Source organism: Pseudophryne corroboree, chromosome 2 (assembly GCF_028390025.1).
Source record: "Pseudophryne corroboree isolate aPseCor3 chromosome 2, aPseCor3.hap2, whole genome shotgun sequence".
In the NCBI taxonomy this organism is placed as follows: Eukaryota; Metazoa; Chordata; class Amphibia; order Anura; family Myobatrachidae; genus Pseudophryne; species Pseudophryne corroboree.
Genome location: NC_086445.1, coordinates 181,641,875 through 181,664,659, shown reverse-complemented (window position 1 = coordinate 181,664,659; position 22,785 = coordinate 181,641,875). Strand labels below are relative to the sequence as shown.

The window sequence follows — 22,785 nt, the reverse complement described above, 5'->3', positions numbered from 1 at the left end:
TAGAATAATCGAAAGTGATAGGGGTACCCATTTTACAGGTGATGTCTTTCAAGGAATGTGTAAGTTGATGGGAATTGATAGCAAGCTGCACACTCCGTACCGTCCACAGGCGAGTGCGAAGGTCGAAAGAGTGAACAGCACTATTAAAAATAAATTGAGTAAAGTGATGGCAGAGACAGGATTGACATGGCCAGAAGCTTTACCCATTGTATTGTACAGTATCAGAACCACTCCCAGGTCCCCTCTTAATCTGTCTCCCTTTGAAATCTTGTTTGGTCGACAACCGCATGTCATGATTAACCCTCAGGATGATTTGAAATGTAACAATGAAGTGACTGTAAAGTACTTGATTAACATGAGTAAACAGTTAAGGAATCAAAATGATAATCTGAAGTTGGTGATTCCTGATTTACCAGATAGTAATTGTCATGACATTGAACCTGGGGATTATGTGATGATACAGAATTTTCTACGCTCAGGTTGCCTTATTGACAGATGGGAAGGACCATACCAGGTCTTATTGACTAGCACTACAGCATTGAAGGTTGCTGAGAGAGAGACTTGGGTTCATTCATCCCACTGCAAGAAGGTTGCTGATCCAGAGAAGTCCCGTGATAAGGAACAGACGGTAGAGGTTGTATCACTGGAGTGTCTGTTCCAGGAGGACTGAGGCGGCACCTGAGCCGTGAAAATCTCAAGACCAAGAGCTGTTGTCGACTCCCCACTCCCTTTTATTGTTTTTCTCCACTTCCCATCCCCTCTCCCTAAAATTTATTTTTCCCCCTTCTCATTCTTCTCCGTTTCCTCCTATAAGATGGACTTGCCCCAAGAGACTGTGATCCGGATTTTCCTGTTAACCATGATGTTGACCAGAGCAGTCTGTTCCGGCGAGAGTACCATGGAGGTCGAGAGAGGTTCTGGAATGGGTTCTGATGATAAAGATGGAGGCGTAGTTTTCCGAGAACATAATCAACAAGCAAAGGCGAGTATCAGAAAACGATCCGATAGCATTGACCATAGAAGGAATTGTGAAGGATTGTTAGCTGAAGAAAACTGTATCTGTAGGCTCTGTAACAATGTCATTGAGGATGGGTGCATTAAGAAATGCCAATCCAGTTTTAATATCCATATGGACCGGCATCCATTGAGTGACTATCACTCCTTAGTGGGTAGTGTGTTAAACAAAACAGATTGTTGGGTATGCTCTCAAGTACCTCAGGGTCATAGCAAATCAGGGCTAGTACCATTTCCTTTAACGATAGAGGAGGTACTTGAGTTAAATGGTGGGAGACCGGTGGACCGGAGGTTTAATATCTCCAGCCCTCCTAGTTTGAAGCTCCACCAATACCATGTGGATAGGTCCCTATTATGTTTCAACATCTCCAATCCCCGAAAGCCGGGAAATTGGGAAGTGTCATGGAGTAACCACACCATGACCTTTTCGCATAGAGCAGATAGAATGCCTACAGATACAGAGCTTGTACGCCACATAGCCAGTAGAGGAAAATCTTTCCGGTATAGGTATACCTTAGGAAATAGGATTACTAGAGTTGTAGAAGTATCACCAGGATACTGTGCACATATCGTACAACCTGATACGTGTACTAAGCAGATGGAAGAATTAGGGTCAGGAGATTTCACATGGAAGGTGTGTAATATGGTTATGTCCTACTCCGTCCCATATGTTCTCCCCGATGATGCATATTTCATATGCGGGTGAAAGGCGTACAAGTGGCTTGCCCCAAACTCTGAAGGATTGTGTTATATTGGAAAAGTATTGCCTGAAGTAATGACTGTGTCACATGACAAAATGAAAGACATACACCGTGGTGCCCAAGCTCCTTATACTCACACCCATTACGAGCACGTTGTTAAAAGGCACCTGATAGAGAAGACAGAGCATCCGGCCTCTGATCTGATAAGTGAATCCACCGGGATTCAATTCTTAATCGCGTTAGATTTCACCCGCACCGCTAGAGGAGTGCTGAATTATAAATACATATCGGCGCTCGCAAATTTGTTAGATAATATCACTGAAATGTATGATGACACGTTTAGATATACTGGAAGGGAACTTCAAGCTTATAAAACAGAACTGGTGCAGCATAGAATGGTTCTTAATTACCTCACAGCAGTGACAGGCGGATATTGTGTTACATTGGCAACACAGTATGGCGTGAAGTGTTGCACGTATATCACGAATAGCACCGAGGATCCGGTCGAGGTCATAGACCAAAAGATGGACGATATTCTCCAATTGAAGTGGGAATTTCGCCGAAAACACAATCTCACTCTTGCTGCTGTAGGTAATGAGCTGACTGGTTGGGTGTCATGGTTGAACCCGCGAAATTGGTTCTCCGGTTTAGGAGACTGGGCTCAAGGAGTCATAATGGATGTTGGGAAGTTTCTCCTATGTATCTTAGGTGTTGTCATATCAATTGGCTTGATATTTAGATGCGGTCAGGCTTTAATGAAGTGCAAACAAAGTACAAGAGTAATGAGTTTGAGGAGTGAGGAAACTGTAATTAACCTGGATTTGATTTATGACCCAACAATAGAAACAATGATGTAATGAAAATGCGATTATACGGTCCGTTTCTTTCACCTGTTTTTCTGTTTTTTTTTCTCCAAGATAAAAAGACCCACTTGGACAAGGAAGTTGACGAGACGCTATACAGACAACGGATTGACCAAAGAAGAAGTTTTGACCACTGTAGATACGGACATTTGATGAACTTTGCCATGGATCCCCAGTTTCCCTAGAATTCTTAAACTTACGCTAGCCCAACATTTTTTTTGTAAATCTAATGGCATTGACAAAGCTTTTTGCTCGCACCTAATGGGCAAAACAGCGCAAAGAAGACGACTTTCAACTGATACCGAACAAAACTTCAACCGACAGATGTACATTAACCTGACATAGAATACCACTGCATTTTCCATAAGTGTTCTTTATCTTCATCTCTACAACCCTCAGGTAATAACACACATAGTCGATAGGGAATACAGGCACAGATATCAGCAACCACATACCTCCCCTATTCATGTATCATCAACTAAAATGTGCTTCCCCATTTTGTTACAACTGAAAGCCGAAATGAGCTCGGTAGAGTTTGACAGCCCATCCACAGACCCTTAATACGGGATAAGAAGGAATTCAAATGTATACTTCGCAATACCTCGAAGCTTGATTTACAACACGTACGGCACGATGATACATGACCCCCCAAACATGGACTCATACACACATGCTTCTGCTATCTCACTAGGTCATACCCTCTTCCCACCTACTCCTCTCTCCTCCCTTACCCAACCATGGAAATGAATTAACCCCTGACATATATTTTTCTCCTTTTGAAATGTTTAGAAGGTGGCAGTTATTATTGACTGCCAAAGGGTGGACTGTCAAAGTCAGAAAAATATCTCTACACACACTGCCATATTTGCACCTCATACTGGTCCGCGCTGCGCATGCGTACGCTCTCCCGTACGTGCACATACTCACAGTCGCGGGCACCCGCAGGCGCACGGTATGCGTATTTACGGTAGAGTTTATGTAATCGTAGCGTGCGACTCATTCGTTACATATTTTCACTAATAATGTATTTTGTAGATCATGGTCCCTTTGATAGATACTGAAAGTTTAGTTAACATAGCATGTTCCTGAACAGAGAGATCCCTCTTTGTATTGTACGAAGGGTCTAACAGGGGTCATACAGTAGTGTTTGGTACCCATCGGAAGAGTATTTAAATAGCAATATTCCGGTGTTGGTTTGGAGCGGATTAATCGCTCGTGCGAATAGTTATGGACATAAGAAGTTTATGTCCATTTACTATTATTTGTTCTTACTTAGTCATGCGGCGGGAAACCCAGTATCCCACCCACCTGGACAGTTGGAAACAGTCACAGCCCACCTGTATGAATCAACCTATGACCTTTTGTTATAATGCGAAGCCGAATTCCTGTGTCCAATGAACAATGAGATTGTAGGGACCATTGAATTGTATTGTGTGTGGGGCATAAATAGGCAGGCCGACCGTATCCAGCTCTCTCTTCAACGGTTCTCATTGCTGATAATCGGGAGCTGGATATCGAGGCGCATGCGATCGTTTCCCCTTGTGCGTAAGTGTTTCTCCGCAATCATATTGTCTTGATGTTATTGTGAGCCATTTCTCTCTCTCTCTCTTCTATTTCTCCCGTATTTTTCCCTTAATTGTATTGTATTTGTATTTCCTGTGTAGTTATCTGGTTAGTTAGTCTATGTTATATTGTAGTGTATGCTTTGTACTGTGATTCTTTTGCAAGTTTAATAGTCATAATACATATAATAGGTTTTGGACCCTAAGCCCAGGTATCTGTGTATTTCTTATAGTGTTAAGTATTCCCTGAGCGTCGGTGACGCTCAAGCAGCTTTGTAGTTAATCAGGTTACACCAGGTTGCACTTACACTCTGTCACCACACTAAGGTTTACTGTATATTTCGTTGTTAAAGGTATAGATATAAAGGTTTAACGTTATAAGCGTCTGCACCGCTGGTGATCTCCTCGTGGTCCTGAGCGTCCGCTACGCTATAGCGAATCATTACGTTAGTCGGCAGCCAATAGCGTGCCTGCCTGTGATCTCTGGGCCGTAAGCGAACGTGACGCTTGAGCGTCTCGACTACGGTTGAGCGATCGTTACGCAACTTGCGTACCCTTACGGTACTTCTTACGTAGATAGCGTACAGTGTTCTTAGACCTCTTAAAGTGTTTTATATACGATAAATATTTAGCTTTATCAATATATATATATATATATATATATATATATATATATATATATAAAATTATTATTATTATTATTATTATTTTTTTATCTAGACTGTATCCAATTAGCTGTTGCAAAAAAATATAGGATTTTAATACCTACCGGTAAATCCTTTTCTCCTAGTCCGTAGAGGATGCTGGGGACTCCAAAAGGACCATGGGGTATAGACGGGATCCGCAGGAGACATGGACACACTATTAAACTTTGAATGGGTGTGAACTGGCTCCTCCCTCTATGCCCCTCCTCCAGACCTCAGTTATAGGAACTGTGCCCAGGGAGACGGACATTTCGAGGAAAAGGATTTTTGTTATACTAAGGGTGAGACACATACCAGCTCACACCACAAACACACCGTACAACTGGATTAGCAGGAATACCAGAGAACAGTATGAACAAAACAAGCTGAACATAACCGATACTGTTTGTTTTCGGTTACACGAAGGTTGTGTAACAATACAACTGCAAGTAACAGTCCGCACTGGGATGGGCGCCCAGCATCCTCTACGGACTAGGAGAAAAGGATTTACCGGTAGGTATTAAAATCCTATTTTCTCTTACGTCCTAGAGGATGCTGGGGACTCCAAAAGGACCATGGGGTCTATACCAAAGCTCCAGACCGGGCAGAAGAGTGCGGACGACTCTGCAGCACAGATTGAGCAAACATGAGGTCCTCATCAGCCAGGGTATCAAACTTGTAGAACTTAGCAAAAGTGTTTGAACCCGACCACGTAGCTGATCGGCAAAGTTGAAGTGCCGAGACCCCTCGGGCAGCCGCCCAAGATGAGCCCACATTCCTGGTAGAATGGGCTTTCACTGACTTCGGCAACGGCAATCCAGCCGTCGAATGAGCATGCTGAATCGTATTACAAATCCAGCGTGCAATAGTCTTCTTGGAAGCAGGATTTCCAATCTTGTTGGAAGCATACAGGACAAACAGAGCCTCCGTTTTCCTAACGCGAGTCGTTCTGGCAGCATAAATTTTCAAAGCTCTTACGACATCGAGAGATTTTGGCACCGCCACGGCATTCGTAGCCACAGGCCCCACAATAGGTTGATTTATGTGAAACGAAGAAACCACCTTCGGCAGAAATTGTTGACGAGTCCTCAATTCCGCTCTATCCACATGGAAAATCAAATATGGGCTCTTATGAGAATGAGCCGCCAATTCCGACACCCGTCTAGCGGACGCCAAGGCCAAAAGCATGACCACTTTCCAAGTGAGAAATTTCAACTCCACCTTCCGCTAAGGTTCAAACCATTGAGACATAAGAAATTGTAACACTACGTCAAGCTCCCACGGTGCCACAAACGGAGGATGGATATGCAGCACTCCCTTCACAAAAGTCTGAACTTCAGGAAGGGCGGACAATTCTTTTTGAAAGAAAATAGATAAAGCCGAAATCTGCACTTTGAGGGAACCCAATTTCAGGCCTGCATCCACACCTGTCTGCAAAAAATGGGGGAAACGACCCAGCTGAAACTCCTCCGTAGGAGCTTTCTTAGCTTCACCCCACGACACATATTTTCTCCAAATACAGTGATAATGCTTCGCCGTGACCTCCTTTCTAGCCTTAAGAAGAGTGGGGATGACTTCGCCGGGAATACCCTTTCAACCTAGGATTTGGCGTTCAACCTCCACGCCGTCAAACGCAGCCGCAGTAAGTCTGGAAACACGCACGGCCCCTGCAGTAACAGGTCCTTTCTGAGAGGAAGCGGCAAAGGATCTTCTATGAGCAATTCTTGAAGCTCCGGATACCAGGCCCTCCGTGGCCAATCTGGGACGACGAGCACTGCCGGAACCCTCGTTCGTCTTATGATCCTCAACACTTTAGGAATGAGAGGAAGTGGAGGGAACACATACACCGACTGAAACACCCACGGAGTTACCAGGGCGTCCACTGCACTGGCTTGGGGGTCCCTTGACCTGGAACAATACTTCAGAAGCTTCTTGTTGAGGCGAGACGCCCTCATGTCTATTTGAGGCATCCCCCCAATACCTTGTCACTTCTGCAATACCTCTTGATGAAGAGCCCACTCTCCTGGGTGGAGATCGTGTCTGCTGAGGAAGTCTGTTTCCCAGTTGTCCACACCCGGAAGGAAGACTGCTGACAGAGCGCTCCTGTGCTTTTCCGCCCAGCGAAGAACTCTTGTGGCCTCCGCTATTGCCGCTCTGCTCTTTGTTCTGCCCTGGCGGTTTACGTATGCCACCGCTGTTATGTTGTCCGACTGAATCAGGACAGGTAGACCTCGAAGAAGGTTTTCCGCTTGCAGAAGGCCATTGTAAATGGCTCTTAACTCCAGAACATTTATGTGGAGACAAGATTCCTTGCTTGACCATTTTCCCTGGAAACTTCTTCCTTGTGTGACTGCTCCCCAGCCTCGGAGACTTGCATCCGTGGTCAGCAGGACCGAATCCTGGATCCCGAACCTGCGTCCCTCTAGAAGGTGAGAACTATGCAGCCACCACAGGAGAGAAATTCTGGAGCTGGAAGATAGACTTATTTTCCGGTGCATGTGTAGGTGAGATCCGGACCGTTTGTTCAGCAGGTCCCACTGAAACACCCGGGCATGAAACCTGCCAAACGGAATGGCTTCGTACACCGCCACCATCTTCCCTAGCATTCGAGTGCATTGATGAATCGACACTCTTGCCGGTTTCAGAATCTCTTTCACCATGCCTTGCTTTTTCCGCCGGCAGAAACACTCTTTGCAGTTCCGTGTCCAGGATCATGCCCAAGAAAGGCAGCCGTGTTGTCAGAATCAACTGGGACTTTGGCAAATTTAGAATCCAACCATGATGTTGCAGAACCGTCAGAGAGGGCTCCACATTTCTTAGCAACTGCTCCTTCGATCTCGCCTTTATCAGGAGATCGTCCAAGTACGGGATAATTGTGACACCCTGCTTGCATAGGAGTACAATCATTTCTGCCATGACTTTGGTGAAGACCCTTGGGGCCATGGAAGCCCAAACGGCAACGTCAGAAATTGGTAATGAGAATCCTGCACCGCAAATCTCAGGAAAGCTTGATGTGGAGGATATATCGGGACTTGTAAGTAGGCATCTTTTATGTCGACTGACGCCATAAAATCCCCCCCTTCTAGACTGGAAATCACAGCTCGAAGAGATTCCATCTTGAACTTTAAAGTTTTCAAATACAGATTGAGGGATTTTAGGTTCAGGATCGGTCTGACCGAGCCGTCCGGCTTTGGCACGACAAAGAGGCTCGAATAGAACCCTTTTCCCCGTTGGGACGGGGGAACTGGGACAATGACCCTCTGTTGATACAGCTTTTGTATTGCAGCATTTACTACTTCCCTTTCTGGGATAGAAACTGGCAAGGCTGATTGGAAAAATCGGTGGGGGGGCATCTCCTCAAACTCCAGTTTGTACCCTTACACTATGTCTAAGACCCAAGGATCTAGGCCCGATTGAAACCAGACCTGACTGAAGATTCGGAGACGGGCCCCCACCAGCACAGTCTCCCACAGGGGAGCCCCAGCGTCATGCGGTGGACTTGGTAGAGGCGGGGGGAGGACTTTTGGTCCTGGGCGCCAGACACAGCAGGCGACCTTTTTCCCCTTCCTCTACCTTTTGAAGTGAGGAAGGACGAGCCCCTTCCTTTTTTGTATTTATTAGGCCGAAAGGACTGCATCTGATAATGGGGCGCCTTTTTCGGTTGCGCGGGAACATAAGGAAGAAAAGATGACTTACCCGCTGTAGCGGTAGACACCAGGTCAGCAAGGCCATCACCAAACAAGACACTACCTTTATAAGGGAGAGCTTCCATAGCTTTCTTGGAGTCGGCATCAGCATTCCATTGATGAATCCACAGCGCCCTCCTGGCCGAGACCGCCAAGGCATTGGCCCTTGATCCCAAGAGGCCAATATCCCTCGCCGCATCCTTTAGGTAAGCTGCAGCGTCCCTGATATAACCGAGAGTCAAAAGAATGTTATCCTTATCAAGGGTATCCATGTCAGATGCCAAATTATCTGCCCACTTAGCAATAGCACTACTCACCCATGCAGACGCCACAGCAGGTCTGAGGAGTGCACCCGTAGTGACATAAATGGCCTTTAATGTCGTTTCCTGCTTATGATCCGCAGGATCTTTGAGGGCAGCCGTGTCAGGAGACGGAAGCGCCACTTTCTTGGACAGCCGGGACAGAGCCTTGTCCACATTGGGAGATGACTCCCACTTTTCACTGTCGTCAGAGGGGAAAGGATATGCCATAAACATTCTCTTGGGAATCTGCCACCTTTTGTCAGGCGACTCCCAAGCCTTTTCACAAAGAGCGTTCAGTTCATTAGAGGGGGGAAACTTCACCTCAGGCTTTTTCCCTTTAAATAAACAAACCCTTGTATCTGGAACAGGAGGTTCCTCAGAAATATGTAAAACGTCTTTAATTGCCACAATCATGTACTGAATACTCTTTACCAATTTTGGATGTAAACTGGCTTCACTAAAGTAGACACTGGAATCAGAGTCCGTGTCGGTATCCGTATCTGCCATCTGGGTAAATGAACGTTTCTGTGACCCTGAGGGAGCCTGTACCTGAGAAAAGGCGTCCTCCATGGATTTTCTCCACGTTTGTGTCTGAGTATCAGATTTATCCAGCCTCTTAGACAATAACGCCACATTTGCATTCAATATACTCAACATATTCACCCAATCAGCAGTGCCGACAGAGTCACTCCCAAATCCTTCTCTGCGCCCCCAGCAACTTCCTCCGGTGAGGAGCACTCCGCCTCAGACATGTCGACACACTGTACCGACACACACACACTAACACTGGCAATAGGGGACAGACCCACAGGGAAGCCTGTTATTAGAGAGAACACAGAGGGAGTATACCAGCTCACACCCCAGAGCCCATATACTACTAAAAAAATAATATATGATCACTGCGCTGTATTAAATACATATATATATAGCACCAATTGACTGTGCCCCCCCCCCCCCGTTTTGCTCCCTGTACTTGTTAAGGAGAGTGGAGGTCCGGTCCAGCGTCTCTGCATGCTCTGTGAAGAGAGAAAATGGTGCAGGTAAGCTGTGCGGCTAAGCCACGCCCCCACCCGGCGCGCTGTAGTCCCGCTCAAATTCAAACTATTATACTGGCGGGGGGTCTTACATTTAGTGTCCAGGCACCGATAATATGCTTTTTTGCCAGTGAAAAACTCCAGTAACCCCCCCCCCACCCCGGGTGAGTGCCGTTGGTGTGTGTGTGGGAGCATGGAGCACAGCGCGACCGCTGCGCTGTACCTCCGTTACTGAAGTCTTCTGCCTTCTGTATACTCACCCGGCTTCTTTCTTCTGGCTTCTGTGAGGGGGTATAATAAAAAACCTAACAAAAGTCTTTTTAGAGAAACTCAGGAGAGCTCCCCTAGTGAGTATCCAGTCTCTCTGGGCACAGAATCTAACTGAGGTCTGGAGGAGGGGCATAGAGGGAGGAGCCAGTTCACACCCATTCAAAGTCTTATAGTGTGCCCATGTCTCCTGCGGATCCCGTCTATACCCCATGGTCCTTTTGGAGTCCCCAGCATCCTCTAGGACGTAAGAGAAACAGGCGATAATGTAACCCCCCACCCACCCCCGCCAAAAACGGGAGGGCATTTGCGATTTGTTTTACATTGTCAATGGTTTTTTCCCCCACCTATCTAATTAATCCCCATTTATTTTTTGAGATTAAAAATTTTCAGAGATAATTGGATACCCCCAATGAGTTCTATATTACAACAGATGGAGGGCATGATAAGGGTACATATAAACTGCAATCCAATGTAATATGAATGTGGCCCACTGATCAGCAAACTTTCCAATAAGAAATAAAAGTACTCAAATTCGGGGATATATTTAATATCAAGGCGGAATGTGCATAGATATGCTGTAACACATAACATGCTTTTGTGTCCTCACAATTGTACAATTTATTTTTCCTCATTTCTACACTGTAGGTAGGGACAAATTGACCAAAATCGTCACACAAAAATTGCTCATTTAACTCATAAACACTATGGGCAGGATTCAATTCTTTTCACCCCTTTCCACACTCGTTCTGTTTCTGCCCTCAGGGACGTTGTATCATTATTTCAACTCGCTACCCCTGGAGTAGTGAGGCACCCAACCCTTTACACAGTAAACCTGATTACTATGGGCGCAATATGCGCGATAAGGGAGATCATGTTAGAAAGGATTCTGGGTTTTCGGATGTCTCCGGACTGGTGTCAGAGACACTGGTCCTCCGGGAGCACAGCTGCAATGCTCACACTGCTGTGTGACTATGGAACTGACCCCAGAGTCCTGTGAAGGAGGAAGCTTTATACCCTCAAGTGAATACGGACTGGCTACAGGAATCAGCTGACTCGCACCTTGACCAGGATTGGGTTGATCCTGGTCAGATGACCTGAAGTAAGATGACACTGTCCACACCACAGGCCAGAGTCATGGAGAACGCTGCAGCAACATGACACAGTCTCCTCTCTGCCCTACCACCAACCACCTCTGGCAACAGTGCTGTGGCCAAACAGAGCACTCGCCGCCGTGACGAGCGAGCCCGCACAGTCGGCCAGACAGGTAAATGCCAAGCCTCGTTGGTAGCCGTGACACTATAATTTATTTAAACTAAACTGAGAATATCTTGCTTAGCAAAATCTAAATTTTTTCTCCATTTCTGAAGAAATGCATTTTTAAAGGGAGCAGAAAGCACATTTAAAATGCATTGCCCCTACATAGCCAGCCACAATCAATACGTAAATGCTGGTCACTTGTGATTGGCTGAGCAGGGATTGAGATTATTTTTGTAGATTCCCATGGTAAACTGACAATGTGCCTTTAAAGTCATGCAATGAAATCCTGATTTTATACACTACATTATGGGGGTCATTCCGAGTTGATCGCTAGCTGCCGTCATGCGCAGCGCAGCGATCAGGCTAAAAAATGGCATTTCTGCGCATGCGTATGCCCCGCAATGTGCATGCGCAACGTACGGGTACAAAGCCCATTGTAGTTGTGCTCAGGTTCGAGTTAAATTTTCAGTCACACTGACGGCCGCAAGAAGATTGACAGAAAGGGGGCGTTTCTGGGTGTCAACTGACCGTTTTCAGGGAGTGTTTGCAAAAATGCAGGCGTGTCTGAGAAAACGCAGTCATGTCAGAAAAAAACGCAAGCGTGGCTGGACGGGTGTATGACGTCAAATCCGTACATGAATAGGCTGAAGTGATCGCAAGCGATGAGTAGGTTCAGAGCTACTCTGAAACTGCACAAACAGTTTTTGCTGAGCTCGGCTGCACATGCGTTCGTACTTCTGCTAAGCTAAAATACACTCCCCAGTGGGCAGCGGCATAGTGTTTGCACGGCTGCTAAAACTAGCCAGCGAGCGATCAACTCGGAATGACCCCCTATATACTATGTTGATAACTATAATGGCAGCAGCTTATTAACAAAAATAAATGCAAATTTAAATGGAGACAAATATATGCTATTCATGATTACTGTATGCTTACAAAATAAGTGAATTGTAACTGAATAAGTGTGCAGTGTTACTTGCATAGTGACAACTTCTATTCAAATGATTTGCACATTTCCAAGGAAATTCTTATGGACTCATCACCTACACCAGTGGTACCCAAACTGTGTGCCTAGGCACCTTGGGGTCCAGAGAGGCTCCTGCAGGGGTACCTTGGGTTGGTGGTCCAGGACCAAATCAAACTACTTATGGTCAAAGCGATAGGTAAAACCAGTGGTGGTGGCTGACCATCATGAAACATATGGACAATCAGAAGGACAATCTGTACACCAAGGATGGCAGGTAGGCACAGTTTACTTAATTGAATATTGTTTTCCAAATTTATCAATAAAACATCTTTTATCCTACGGGTGCCGTGAAAAAATGCTGATACTCTAGGGCGCCATGATTCAAGTAAGTTTGGGAACCACTGGTCAACACAACGGAGGCTGCTACTTTATGGGCTGAAAGAAAAATAATTTTATCAATTCACTATGAACACGCTGAGGTAGATTTACTAAAGGTTCTAAAAATGATAATGGAGGTGTTGCCCATAGCAATGAATTAGATTCTATCATTTCTCTATTGCATCCTAGAAAGTGATAGACATAGGGGGGTATGCAATTAGCTCGGTTTTTTCACCTATGCGAAAAAAACTGAGCTGTTTCGCTATTTTTAGTGCGAATGGAGATTCGCCCTATGCAATAGCAGGGCCGGATTTACACCTAGGCGAAAAATGTGGCAGGGGCGGAAAACACATCAATTGGCGAATCCACTTGTTTCCCGTCGAAAATGCGGGCCATTTTTTGCCAATTTTGAGGCATTTTTTTGCCAATGCCTTTTCACTTAATATAAAAGGTGAAAAGGCATTGGCGAAAATGGCTTCAAACGGCCAAAAACGGCCCTAATTGAATACTCATGCGGTGCGAATTCATTAGTTCCAAAACAATGGGAACTAATTGCATACCCCTCATAATCTGATTGGCTGTCATGGGCAACACAATTTTAGGAAATCTACCCACCAATTTAATACGATCTTGAAAATGAACCTCTACAAATTTAGTTTGATGTTCAGACCAAATCCGTTCCCAACAGAGTGCCTGACTCAGAGATGTAAGCTAATGCGGTTGCAGCTGTACCCGTGCGCAGCGGATGTGCGAGAGTATGCTGATGCTGTAACCGCCGGGAAATGTAGTGAGACGCTCACCAGTGGCCTCGCAGATCCAAGTAACCGATACACATCGGTGATTGCAGATCCTTCGATAATCAACCATCGGAGTAACTCTATGATCTGTGGGAAATGAGATGCTGGCACCATGTTTTTGCGTATGAGATCACAGATATAGGCTAATAAAGCTGCCCAAACACCTAAAGATTTATTGTCTGATCTGGCTGGCCGAATCTGGTAATGTATGGGAGCAAATGACAACATTTGCTCCCAAACACTGAAAAACAGACACAAATGGTAATTCAGACAAATTCGTTAAATGCATTTGATTTAACCATTGCAACAGATTTTTTGTCAGTTTTCCGGCATTTCAGAGCAAATGGTCAATTGTCATTTGCTCCCATACATTACCAGATTTTCGTTCTAACCAGCCAGATCGGACAATGACGCTCCATTTCCAGGGCGGAGACGGAGCATGGGGGGAGGGCAGCACAAATGGGGCGTGTCGGATGTGTGATCGCCGTGGCTGCGTGACATCACATGCCGTCGTCGCGATCGGGGAAAGGACGGCGGGCCTCCTGCGGGCGGAGTTAAGCTGCGCCACAGGAGGTGTCCTCTATTTCTGCAAACAAGCAGGAATTGCAATGCAATTTCTGCTTGTTGAAGGGTGGGGAGGTGCCAGTCAGTATGCTGGGCGGCCTTGCCCTGCGATGGGCGGCCCACAGCATGCTAGCGAAAGGACTGCAAATTCTGCTAATTAGCATAATTTGCAATCCTTTCTGAATTAGGCCCTAAAATCCTTACACCAGTCAGCGATTACCCAAGGCCAAAATACTAATGTGCGTTTTTGGGGTATACAAATCCTTGAAGAAAAATAATCTTCATATTTGATTTATTATTTTAAGATGTTCATATATACATGCATGAGGAGGATACAGTCATTAGGTCGACCACACTTAGGTCAACAGTCATTAGGTCGACCACTATTGGTCGAAATGCATTATGTCAACATGGGCACTAGGTCAACATGGTCACTAGGTCGACATGGAAAAAGGTCAACATGAGTTTTTCACATTTTATTTTTAATTTTTTGAACTTTTTCATACTTTACAATCCACGTGGACTACGATCGGGAAAAGTAACCTGTGCAGAGTGCAGCGGGACACGGTGCACTAATTGGGGTTCCCCATCACTTTACGAAGAGAACGACACCAAAAAAAGTTTAAAAACTCATGTCGACCTTTTCCCATGTCAACCTTATTCATGTCGACCTAATGACCATGTCGACCTAATGTATGTCGACCAATAGTGGCCGACCTAATGACCCATACCCGCATAAAACTAACACCATGCAAATAATTATGGTTATGTCAACATAGTCTGTTATTCTCTTACCTGTGTCAAACGGCTTTAGTATGAAATACCTACAATCAAAATCCAAACAGTCAAAATGCAGACAACAATTGACCAACGGGCAAAATACAGACAAGGTCAAAATACTGACATTTAAAACGTTGACAGGTCAAAAAGTCGACACAAGTTTTCATTGGTTTATGTGTATGTCGACATAGGTCAACATGGGCACCGTATTAGTGTACCGCGTCCCCTCGCATGGTGAGCGGCTTCGACACACTATTATATTCCCCCTCCAGGTCCACTGGGATGGTAAAGTATGAACAAGTCGGTTTCAATTAAGAAAATCATGAAAAACTCATGTTGACTTTTTAACCTGTCGACATTTTAAATGTTGGTATTTTGACCATATCTGTATTTTGACCGTCGGGATTTTGATTGTACGTACATACTGTAGACTGCATCCCGTGTCAAACATGTGATAGGTGCACCCACACAAACATATATGTATAGAGTATGTGTCTCTATAAGGGCAATTCATACACTCTTCGCTTCCCATTATGTTGCACACTAGGTTATCCTGGATCTCACTTATAAAACTGGTCAAGTACTCTAATTATACAGCCATGTCCTGCTGCTCTATGTTCTCATCCCTCTCGCATCTAACAACAAACACTGCTGTCATAGGCACACACGGAACTTCCAATGGAAGAAATAGCCATTGCTTGCACATGCAGGCATTCCACTGTCACACTCATTCCCCTCCTTTAGCATGCACATCATTCCATCAGCAGTCTCCAGGCGAGAGCCACCAGATAGAATGTACCCATCTTCAGAGAGACACTGGTGCCTTCACTGACTACACAAGTCATAGGCATAATACACTTTTTGCACTTTGGCAATGCATTACAATCATATACATACACAATGACGCCTAAGCTCACACATCCTTACAGTTCTATATGACACACTGTGCCCTTGTATCGCAGATACAGACAACCCACCATACCGTGGCACAGTTGAAACTCCTGCTCAGGCCTCTCAGCACCTCCTGAAAAGTCCTCCTAGGTTTCATGGTCACTGTGAGGCACCCCTCAGCTGCAGCTCCCCAGGCTGCACTCTGAAGGAGATGTGTGTGAAGCCAGTGCGGGGGGCTGTGCAGGGAGTGGTGGCTGATCAGGGCGGACAGAGGATGTGATGTTGGGGGGGGGGGGGGGGGGGGGAGGACATGATGGGGGGAACTAGCCTTTCCTGAAAGACAAAGCTCACATTTCCTCCCCACCTAATGTTGAGCATGGAACTTAACCTCTGCACTTCTAGCTCAATGCAGTAAACATAGTAGGGGTTAACAGAGCTTTGTAGGGGACCAGTCTACCAGGACATTGATGACATTTTTTTGAATCTCACAGAAGGTTAAGTATCAATCACAACAGCAGAATTTACTCAATAAATTGATATTTAATTTGGTCCCTAAATACGTCTGGCTATCATAAAAGATTGAGGATTTTGTCTTTTTGCCATTAACGTCAGAGCCTAGATTACAGGTTTAACACCAGGGACAAGAAGGAAAACGGACACCACCTAGCCCCCAACTTCAACCTGAAACATGATTTATCCTGGTCCCTGCATAAGAATTGCACATTGAGCGGCTGCCCCTCAAACACAGCCTTCGGTATTATAGCCCTGTTGACTACTGTTATCCTTGTAACTGATATTTAGTGGCAACAGAGCAAGAACCTAATTTAACCTAAAGCTGAAATCTTGGTGTCAGTAGAGGCACGTCATACTTTAAAAGTACATACACAGACATTACCAAAAAATGCTCTGACCTAAGGGCCTAATTCAGACCTGATCGCTGTTGTGCGAATTTGCAAGGCGGCCGATTATCGATCAACTGTGCATGCGTATAGATTGCAATGTGCACACGCAAGGCCAAAATGCGAAAGAAATCAGCGGCTTTTTTGATCGTTAGGCGTACACAGGGGGGTTGACAAGAAGCGGACATTTGGGGGTGGTAACTGCCCGTTTTCTGGTAGTGTCAGGAAAAACGCAGGAGTTCCCAAGCGTTTTCAGGGAAGGTGTGTGACATCAGCTACGGCCCGCTCAGCCTGTTTTATTCGCACTGTAGGAGTAGGTCTTAGTAGGTTTTAGGTGTATGGCCTGCTTAACTGTTTGCCCAGACGACTCACTGATCAGATCTGTGGCCAGTCTGTCCACACACGATAATAAGAACTTACTTACCGATAATTCTATTTCTCGTAGTCCGTAGTGGATGCTGGGAACTCCGTAAGGACCATGGGGATTAGCGGCTCCGCAGGAGACTGGGCACAAAAGTAAAAGCTTTAGGACTACCTGGTGTGCACTGATTCCTCCCCCTATGACCCTCCTCCAAGCCTCAGTTAGGATACTGTGCCCGGACGAGCGTACACAATAAGGAAGGATTTTGAATCCCGGGTAAGACTCATACCAGCCACACCAATCACACCGTACAACCTGTGATCTGAGCATGATAACAGAGGAGCCTCTGAAAAGATGGCTCACAACAATAATAACCCGATTTTTGTAACAATAACTAAGTACAAGTATTGCAGACAATCCGCACTTGGGATGGGCGCCCAGCATCCACTACGGACTACGAGAAATAGAATTATCGGTAAGTAAATTCTTATTTTCTCTGACGTCCTAGTGGATGCTGGGAACTCCGTAAGGACCATGGGGATTATACCAAAGCTCCCAAACGGGCGGGAGAGTGCGGATGACTCTGCAGCACCGAATGAGAGAACTCCAGGTCCTCCTCAGCCAGGGTATCAAATTTGTAGAATTTTGCAAACGTGTTTGCCCCTGACCAAGTAGCTGCTCGGCAAAGTTGTAAAGCCGAGACCCCTCGGGCAGCCGCCCAAGATGAGCCCACCTTCCTTGTGGAATGGGCTTTTACAGATTTTGGCTGTGGCATGCCTGCCACAGAATGTGCAAGCTGAATTGTGCTACAAATCCAACGAGCAATAGTCGAAGCAGGAGCACCCAGCTTGTTGGGTGCATACAGGATAAACAGCGAGTCAGATTTTCTGACTGCAGCCGTCCTGGAAACATATATTTTCAGGGCCCTGACTACGTCCAGCAACTTGGAGTCCTCCAAGTCCCTAGTAGCCGCAGGTAGCACAATAGGCTGGTTCAAGTGAAACGCTGAAACCACCTTAGGGAGAAATTGAGGACGAGTCCTCAATTCTGCCCTGTCCGTATGAAAAATTAGGTAAGGGCTTTTATAGGATAAAGCCGCCAATTCTGAGACACGCCTGGCTGAAGCCAGGGCTAACAGCATTACCACTTTCCATGTGAGATATTTTAAGTCCACAGTGGAGAGTGGTTCAAACCAATGTGATTTTAGGAACCCCAAAACAACATTGAGATCCCAAGGTGCCACTGGAGGCACAAAAGGAGGCTGTATATGCAGCACCCCCTTGACAAACGTCTGAACTTCAGGAACTGAAGCCAGTTCTTTTTGGAAGAAAATCGACAGGGACGAAATTTGAACCTTAATGGACCCTAATTTTAGGCCCATAGACAGTCCCGTTTGCAGGAAATGCAGGAAACGACCCAGTTGAAATTCCTCTGTAGGGGCCTTCCTGGCCTCGCACCACGCAACATATTTACGCCAAATACGGTGATAATGCTGCACGGTTACATCCTTCCTGGCTTTGATCAGGGTAGGGATGACTTCATCCGGAATGCCTTTTTCCTTCAGGATCCGGCGTTCAACCGCCATGCCGTCAAACGCAGCCGCGGTAAGTCTTGGAACAGACAGGGTCCCTGCTGGAGCAGGTCCTTTCTTAGAGGTAGAGGCCACGGGTCCTCTGTGAGCATCTCTTGAAGTTCCGGATACCAAGTCCTTCTTGGCCAATCCGGAGCCACGAGTATAGTCCTCACTCCTCTCCTTCTTATGATTCTCAGTACCTTGGGTATGAGAGGCAGAGGAGGGAACATATACACTGACTGGTACACCCACGGTGTTACCAGAGCGTCCACAGCTATTGCCTGAGGGTCCCTTGACCTGGCACAATACCGGTCTAGTTTTTTGTTGAGGCGGGACGCCATCATGTCCACCTTTGGTTTTTCCCAACGGTTCACAATCATGTGGAAGACTTCTGGGTGAAGTCCCCACTCCCCCGGGTGGAGGTCGTGTCTGCTGAGGAAGTCTGCTTCCCAGTTGTCCACACCCGGAATGAACACTGCTGACAGTGCTATCACATGATTTTCCGCCCAGCGAAGAATCCTTGCAACTTCTGTCATTGCCCTCCTGCTTCTTGTGCCGCCCTGTCTGTTTACGTGGGCGACTGCCGTGATGTTTTCTGACTGGATCAGCACCGGCTGACCTTGAAGCAGAGGTCTTGCTAGGCATAGAGCATTGTAGATGGCCCTTAGCTCCAGGATATTCATGTGAAGTGATGTCTCCAGGCTTGACCACAAGCCCTGGAAATTTTTTCCCTGTGTGACTGCTCCCCAGCCTCTCAGGCTGGCATCCGTGGTCACCAGGACCCAGTCCTGAATGCCGAATCTGCGGCCCTCTAGAAGATGAGCACTCTGCAACCACCACAGGAGAGACACCCTTGTCCTTGGTGCCAAGATTATCCGCTGATGCATCTGAAGATGCGACCCGGACCATTTGTCTAGCAGATCACACTGGAAGGTTCTTGCGTGGAATCTGCCGAATGGGATTGCTTCGTAAGAAGCCACCATCTTTCCCAGGACCCTTGTGCATTGATGCACTGAGACTTGGCCTGGTTTTAGGAGATTTCTGACTAGTTCGGATAACTCCCTGGCTTTCTCCTCCGGGAGAAACACCTTTTTCTGGACAGTGTCCAGGATCATCCCTAGGAATAGAAGTCGTGTCGTCGGGATCAGCTGCGATTTTGGAATATTGAGAATCCAACCGTGCTGGCGTAGCACTATCTGAGATAGTGCTACTCCGACTTCCAACTGTTCCCTGGATCTTGCCCTTATCAGGAGATCGTCCAAGTAAGGGATAACTAAAACTCCCTTCCTTCGAAGGAGTATCATCATTTCGGCCATTACCTTGGTAAAGACCCGGGGTGCCGTGGACAATCCGAACGGCAGCGTTTGAAACTGATAGTGACAGTTCTGTACCACAAACCTGAGGTACCCTTGGTGAGAAGGGTAAATTGGGACATGTAGGTAAGCATCTTTGATGTCCAGAGACACCATATAGTCCCCTTCTTCCAGGTTTGCAATCACTACTCTGAGTGACTCCATCTTGAATTTGAACCTTTGTATGTAAGTGTTCAAGGATTTTAGGTTTAAAATTGGTCTCACCGAGCCGTCCGGCTTCGGTACCACAAATAGTGTGGAATAGTACCCCTTTCCCTGTTGTAGGAGGGGTACCTTTATTATCACCTGCTGGGAATACAGCTTGTGAATGGCTTCCAATACTGCCTCCCTGTCTGAGGGAGACGTCGGTAAAGCAGACTTTAGAAAAAGGCGAGGGGGAGACGTCTCGAATTCCAATTTGTACCCCTGAGATACCACCTGAAGGATCCAGGGGTCCACTTGCGAGTGGGCCCACTGCGCACTGAACTTCTTGAGACGGGCCCCCACCGTGCCTGAGTCCGCTTGTAAAGCCCCATGGTCATGCTGAGGACTTTGCGGAGGCGGGAGAGGGCTTTTGTTCCTGGGAACTGGCTGTTTGCTGCAGCCTTTTTCCTCTCCCTCTGCCACGGGGCAGAAATTAGGCGCCTTTTGCCCGCTTGCCCTTATGGGGCCGAAAGGACTGCGCCTGATAATACGGCGTCTTCTTAGGTTGAGAAGCTACCTGGGGTAAAAATGTGGATTTTCCAGCAGTTGCCGTGGCTACCAGGTCTGATAGACCTACCCCAAATAACTCCTCCCCCTTATAAGGCAATACTTCCATGTGCCTTTTAGAATCCGCATCACCTGACCACTGCCGCGTCAATAAACCTCTTCTTGCAGAAATGGACAGCGCGCTAACTCTTGATGCCAGTCGGCAGATATCCCTCTGTGCATCACGCATATATAGAAATGCATCCTTCAAATGCTCTATAGTCAGTAATATACTGTCCCTATCTAGGGTATCAATATTTTCAGTCAGGGAATCCGACCATGCCAGGCCCGCACTGCACATCCACGCTGAGGCGATTGCTGGTCGCAGTATAACACCCGTGTGAGAGTATATACATTTTAGGATATTCTCCAGCTTTCTATCGGCAGGTTCCTTTAGGGCGGTCGTATCAGGAGAGGGTAGTGCTACCTGTTTAGACAAGCGTGTGAGCGCTTTATCCACCCTAGGGGGTGTTTCCCAACGTGCCCTATCCTCTGGCGGGAAAGGGTACGATGCCAATAACCTTTTAGGAATTATCAGTTTTTTATCGGGGGAAACCCACGCCTCATCACACACTTCATTTAATTCCTCGGATACAGGAAAAACTACAGGCAGTTTTTTCTCACCAAACATAATACCCTTTTTAGTGGTACTTGTATTATCAGAGATATGCAATACATTTTTCATTGCTTCAATCATGTAACGTGTGGCCCTGGTGGAAGTCACGTTTGTCTCCTCATCATCGACACTGGAGTCAGTATCCGTGTCTGTGTCTGCCATTTGAGGTAACGGGCGTTTTAAAGCCCCTGATGGCGTTTGAGACCCCTGGACAGGCACAAGCTGAGTAGCCGGCTGTCTCATGTCGTCAACTGTCTGTCGTAAAGAGCCGACACTGTCACGCAATTCCTTCCATAAGCTCATCCACTCAGGTGTCGACTCCCTAGGGGGTGACAACTGTATAATAGGCAATTGCTCCGCCTCCATCTCATTTTCCTCCTCAAACATGTCGACACAATCGTACCGACACACCGCACACACACACAGGGAATGCTCTGATAGAGGACAGGACCCCACTAGCCCTTTGGGGAGACAGAGGGAGAGTATGCCAGCACACACCAGAGCGCTATATATAGACAGGAATACCACTATAAATGTGCTTTTCCCTTTATAGCTGCTGTTGTTATCAAACTGCGCCAAATTAGTGCCCCCCTCTCTTTTTTACCCTTTTCTGTAGTGCAGGACTGCAAGGGAGAGTCAGGGAGACGTCCTTCCAGCGGAGCTGTGATGGAAAATGGCGCCCGTGTGCTGAGGAGATAGGCTCCGCCCCCTTCTCGGCGGCCTTTTCTCCCGCTTTTTTGGTGAGTTCTGGCAGGGGTTAAAATACATCCATATAGCCCTGGGGGTTATATGTGGTGTATTTATGCCAGCCAAGGTGTTTTACATTGCTGCTCAGGGCGCCCCCCCCTAGCGCCCTGCACCCTCAGTGACCGGAGTGTGAAGTGTGCCTGAGTAACAATGGCGCACAGCTGCAGTGCTGTGCGCTACCTTGTTGAAGACAGATGTCTTCTGCCGCCGCTTTTTCCGGACCTTTTCTGGCTTCTGGCTCTGTAAGGGGGCCGGCGGCACGGCTCTGGGACCGAGCTCCGAGGCTGGGCCTGTGTTCGGTCCCTCTGGAGCTAATGGTGTCCAGTAGCCTAAGAAGCCCAATCCACTCTGCACGCAGGCGAGTTCGCTTCTTCTCCCCTTAGTCCCTCGATGCAGTGAGCCTGTTGCCAGCAGGTCTCACTGAAAATAAAAAACCTAAAACTAAACTTTCACTAAGAAGCTCAGGAGAGCCCCTAGAGTGCACCCTTCTCGGCCGGGCACAAAAATCTAACTGAGGCTTGGAGGAGGGTCATAGGGGGAGGAGCCAGTGCACACCAGGTAGTCCTAAAGCTTTTACTTTTGTGCCCAGTCTCCTGCGGAGCCGCTAATCCCCATGGTCCTTACGGAGTTCCCAGCATCCACTAGGATGTCAGAGAAAGTTAGATCTGATTACTGGATGACAGTGCTGAACCAGATTCACCTACTTTTGTAAAAAATGTAGTTTTGATGCCATTCATC

The 22,785-nt window shown here is 46.7% G+C and overlaps 1 protein-coding gene across 2 annotated transcripts in view; it reads right to left on the bottom strand.

Annotated features, from left to right (window-relative positions):
* TNS2 (tensin 2) overlaps window positions 1-22,785 on the bottom strand; it is a 275,056-nt gene that overhangs the window by 140,863 nt on the left and 111,408 nt on the right. The window contains exon 1 of one of the 2 annotated variants that reach the window (XM_063952084.1): window positions 15,841-15,944. The exons of the other annotated variant lie outside the window; for it this stretch is intronic. Coding sequence (XP_063808154.1) covers window positions 15,841-15,906 — 66 coding nt within the window. The 5' untranslated portion in view covers window positions 15,907-15,944. Of the gene's footprint in view, window positions 1-15,840; window positions 15,945-22,785 lie in introns of those variants that run through there. 2 annotated transcript variants of the gene reach the window in all.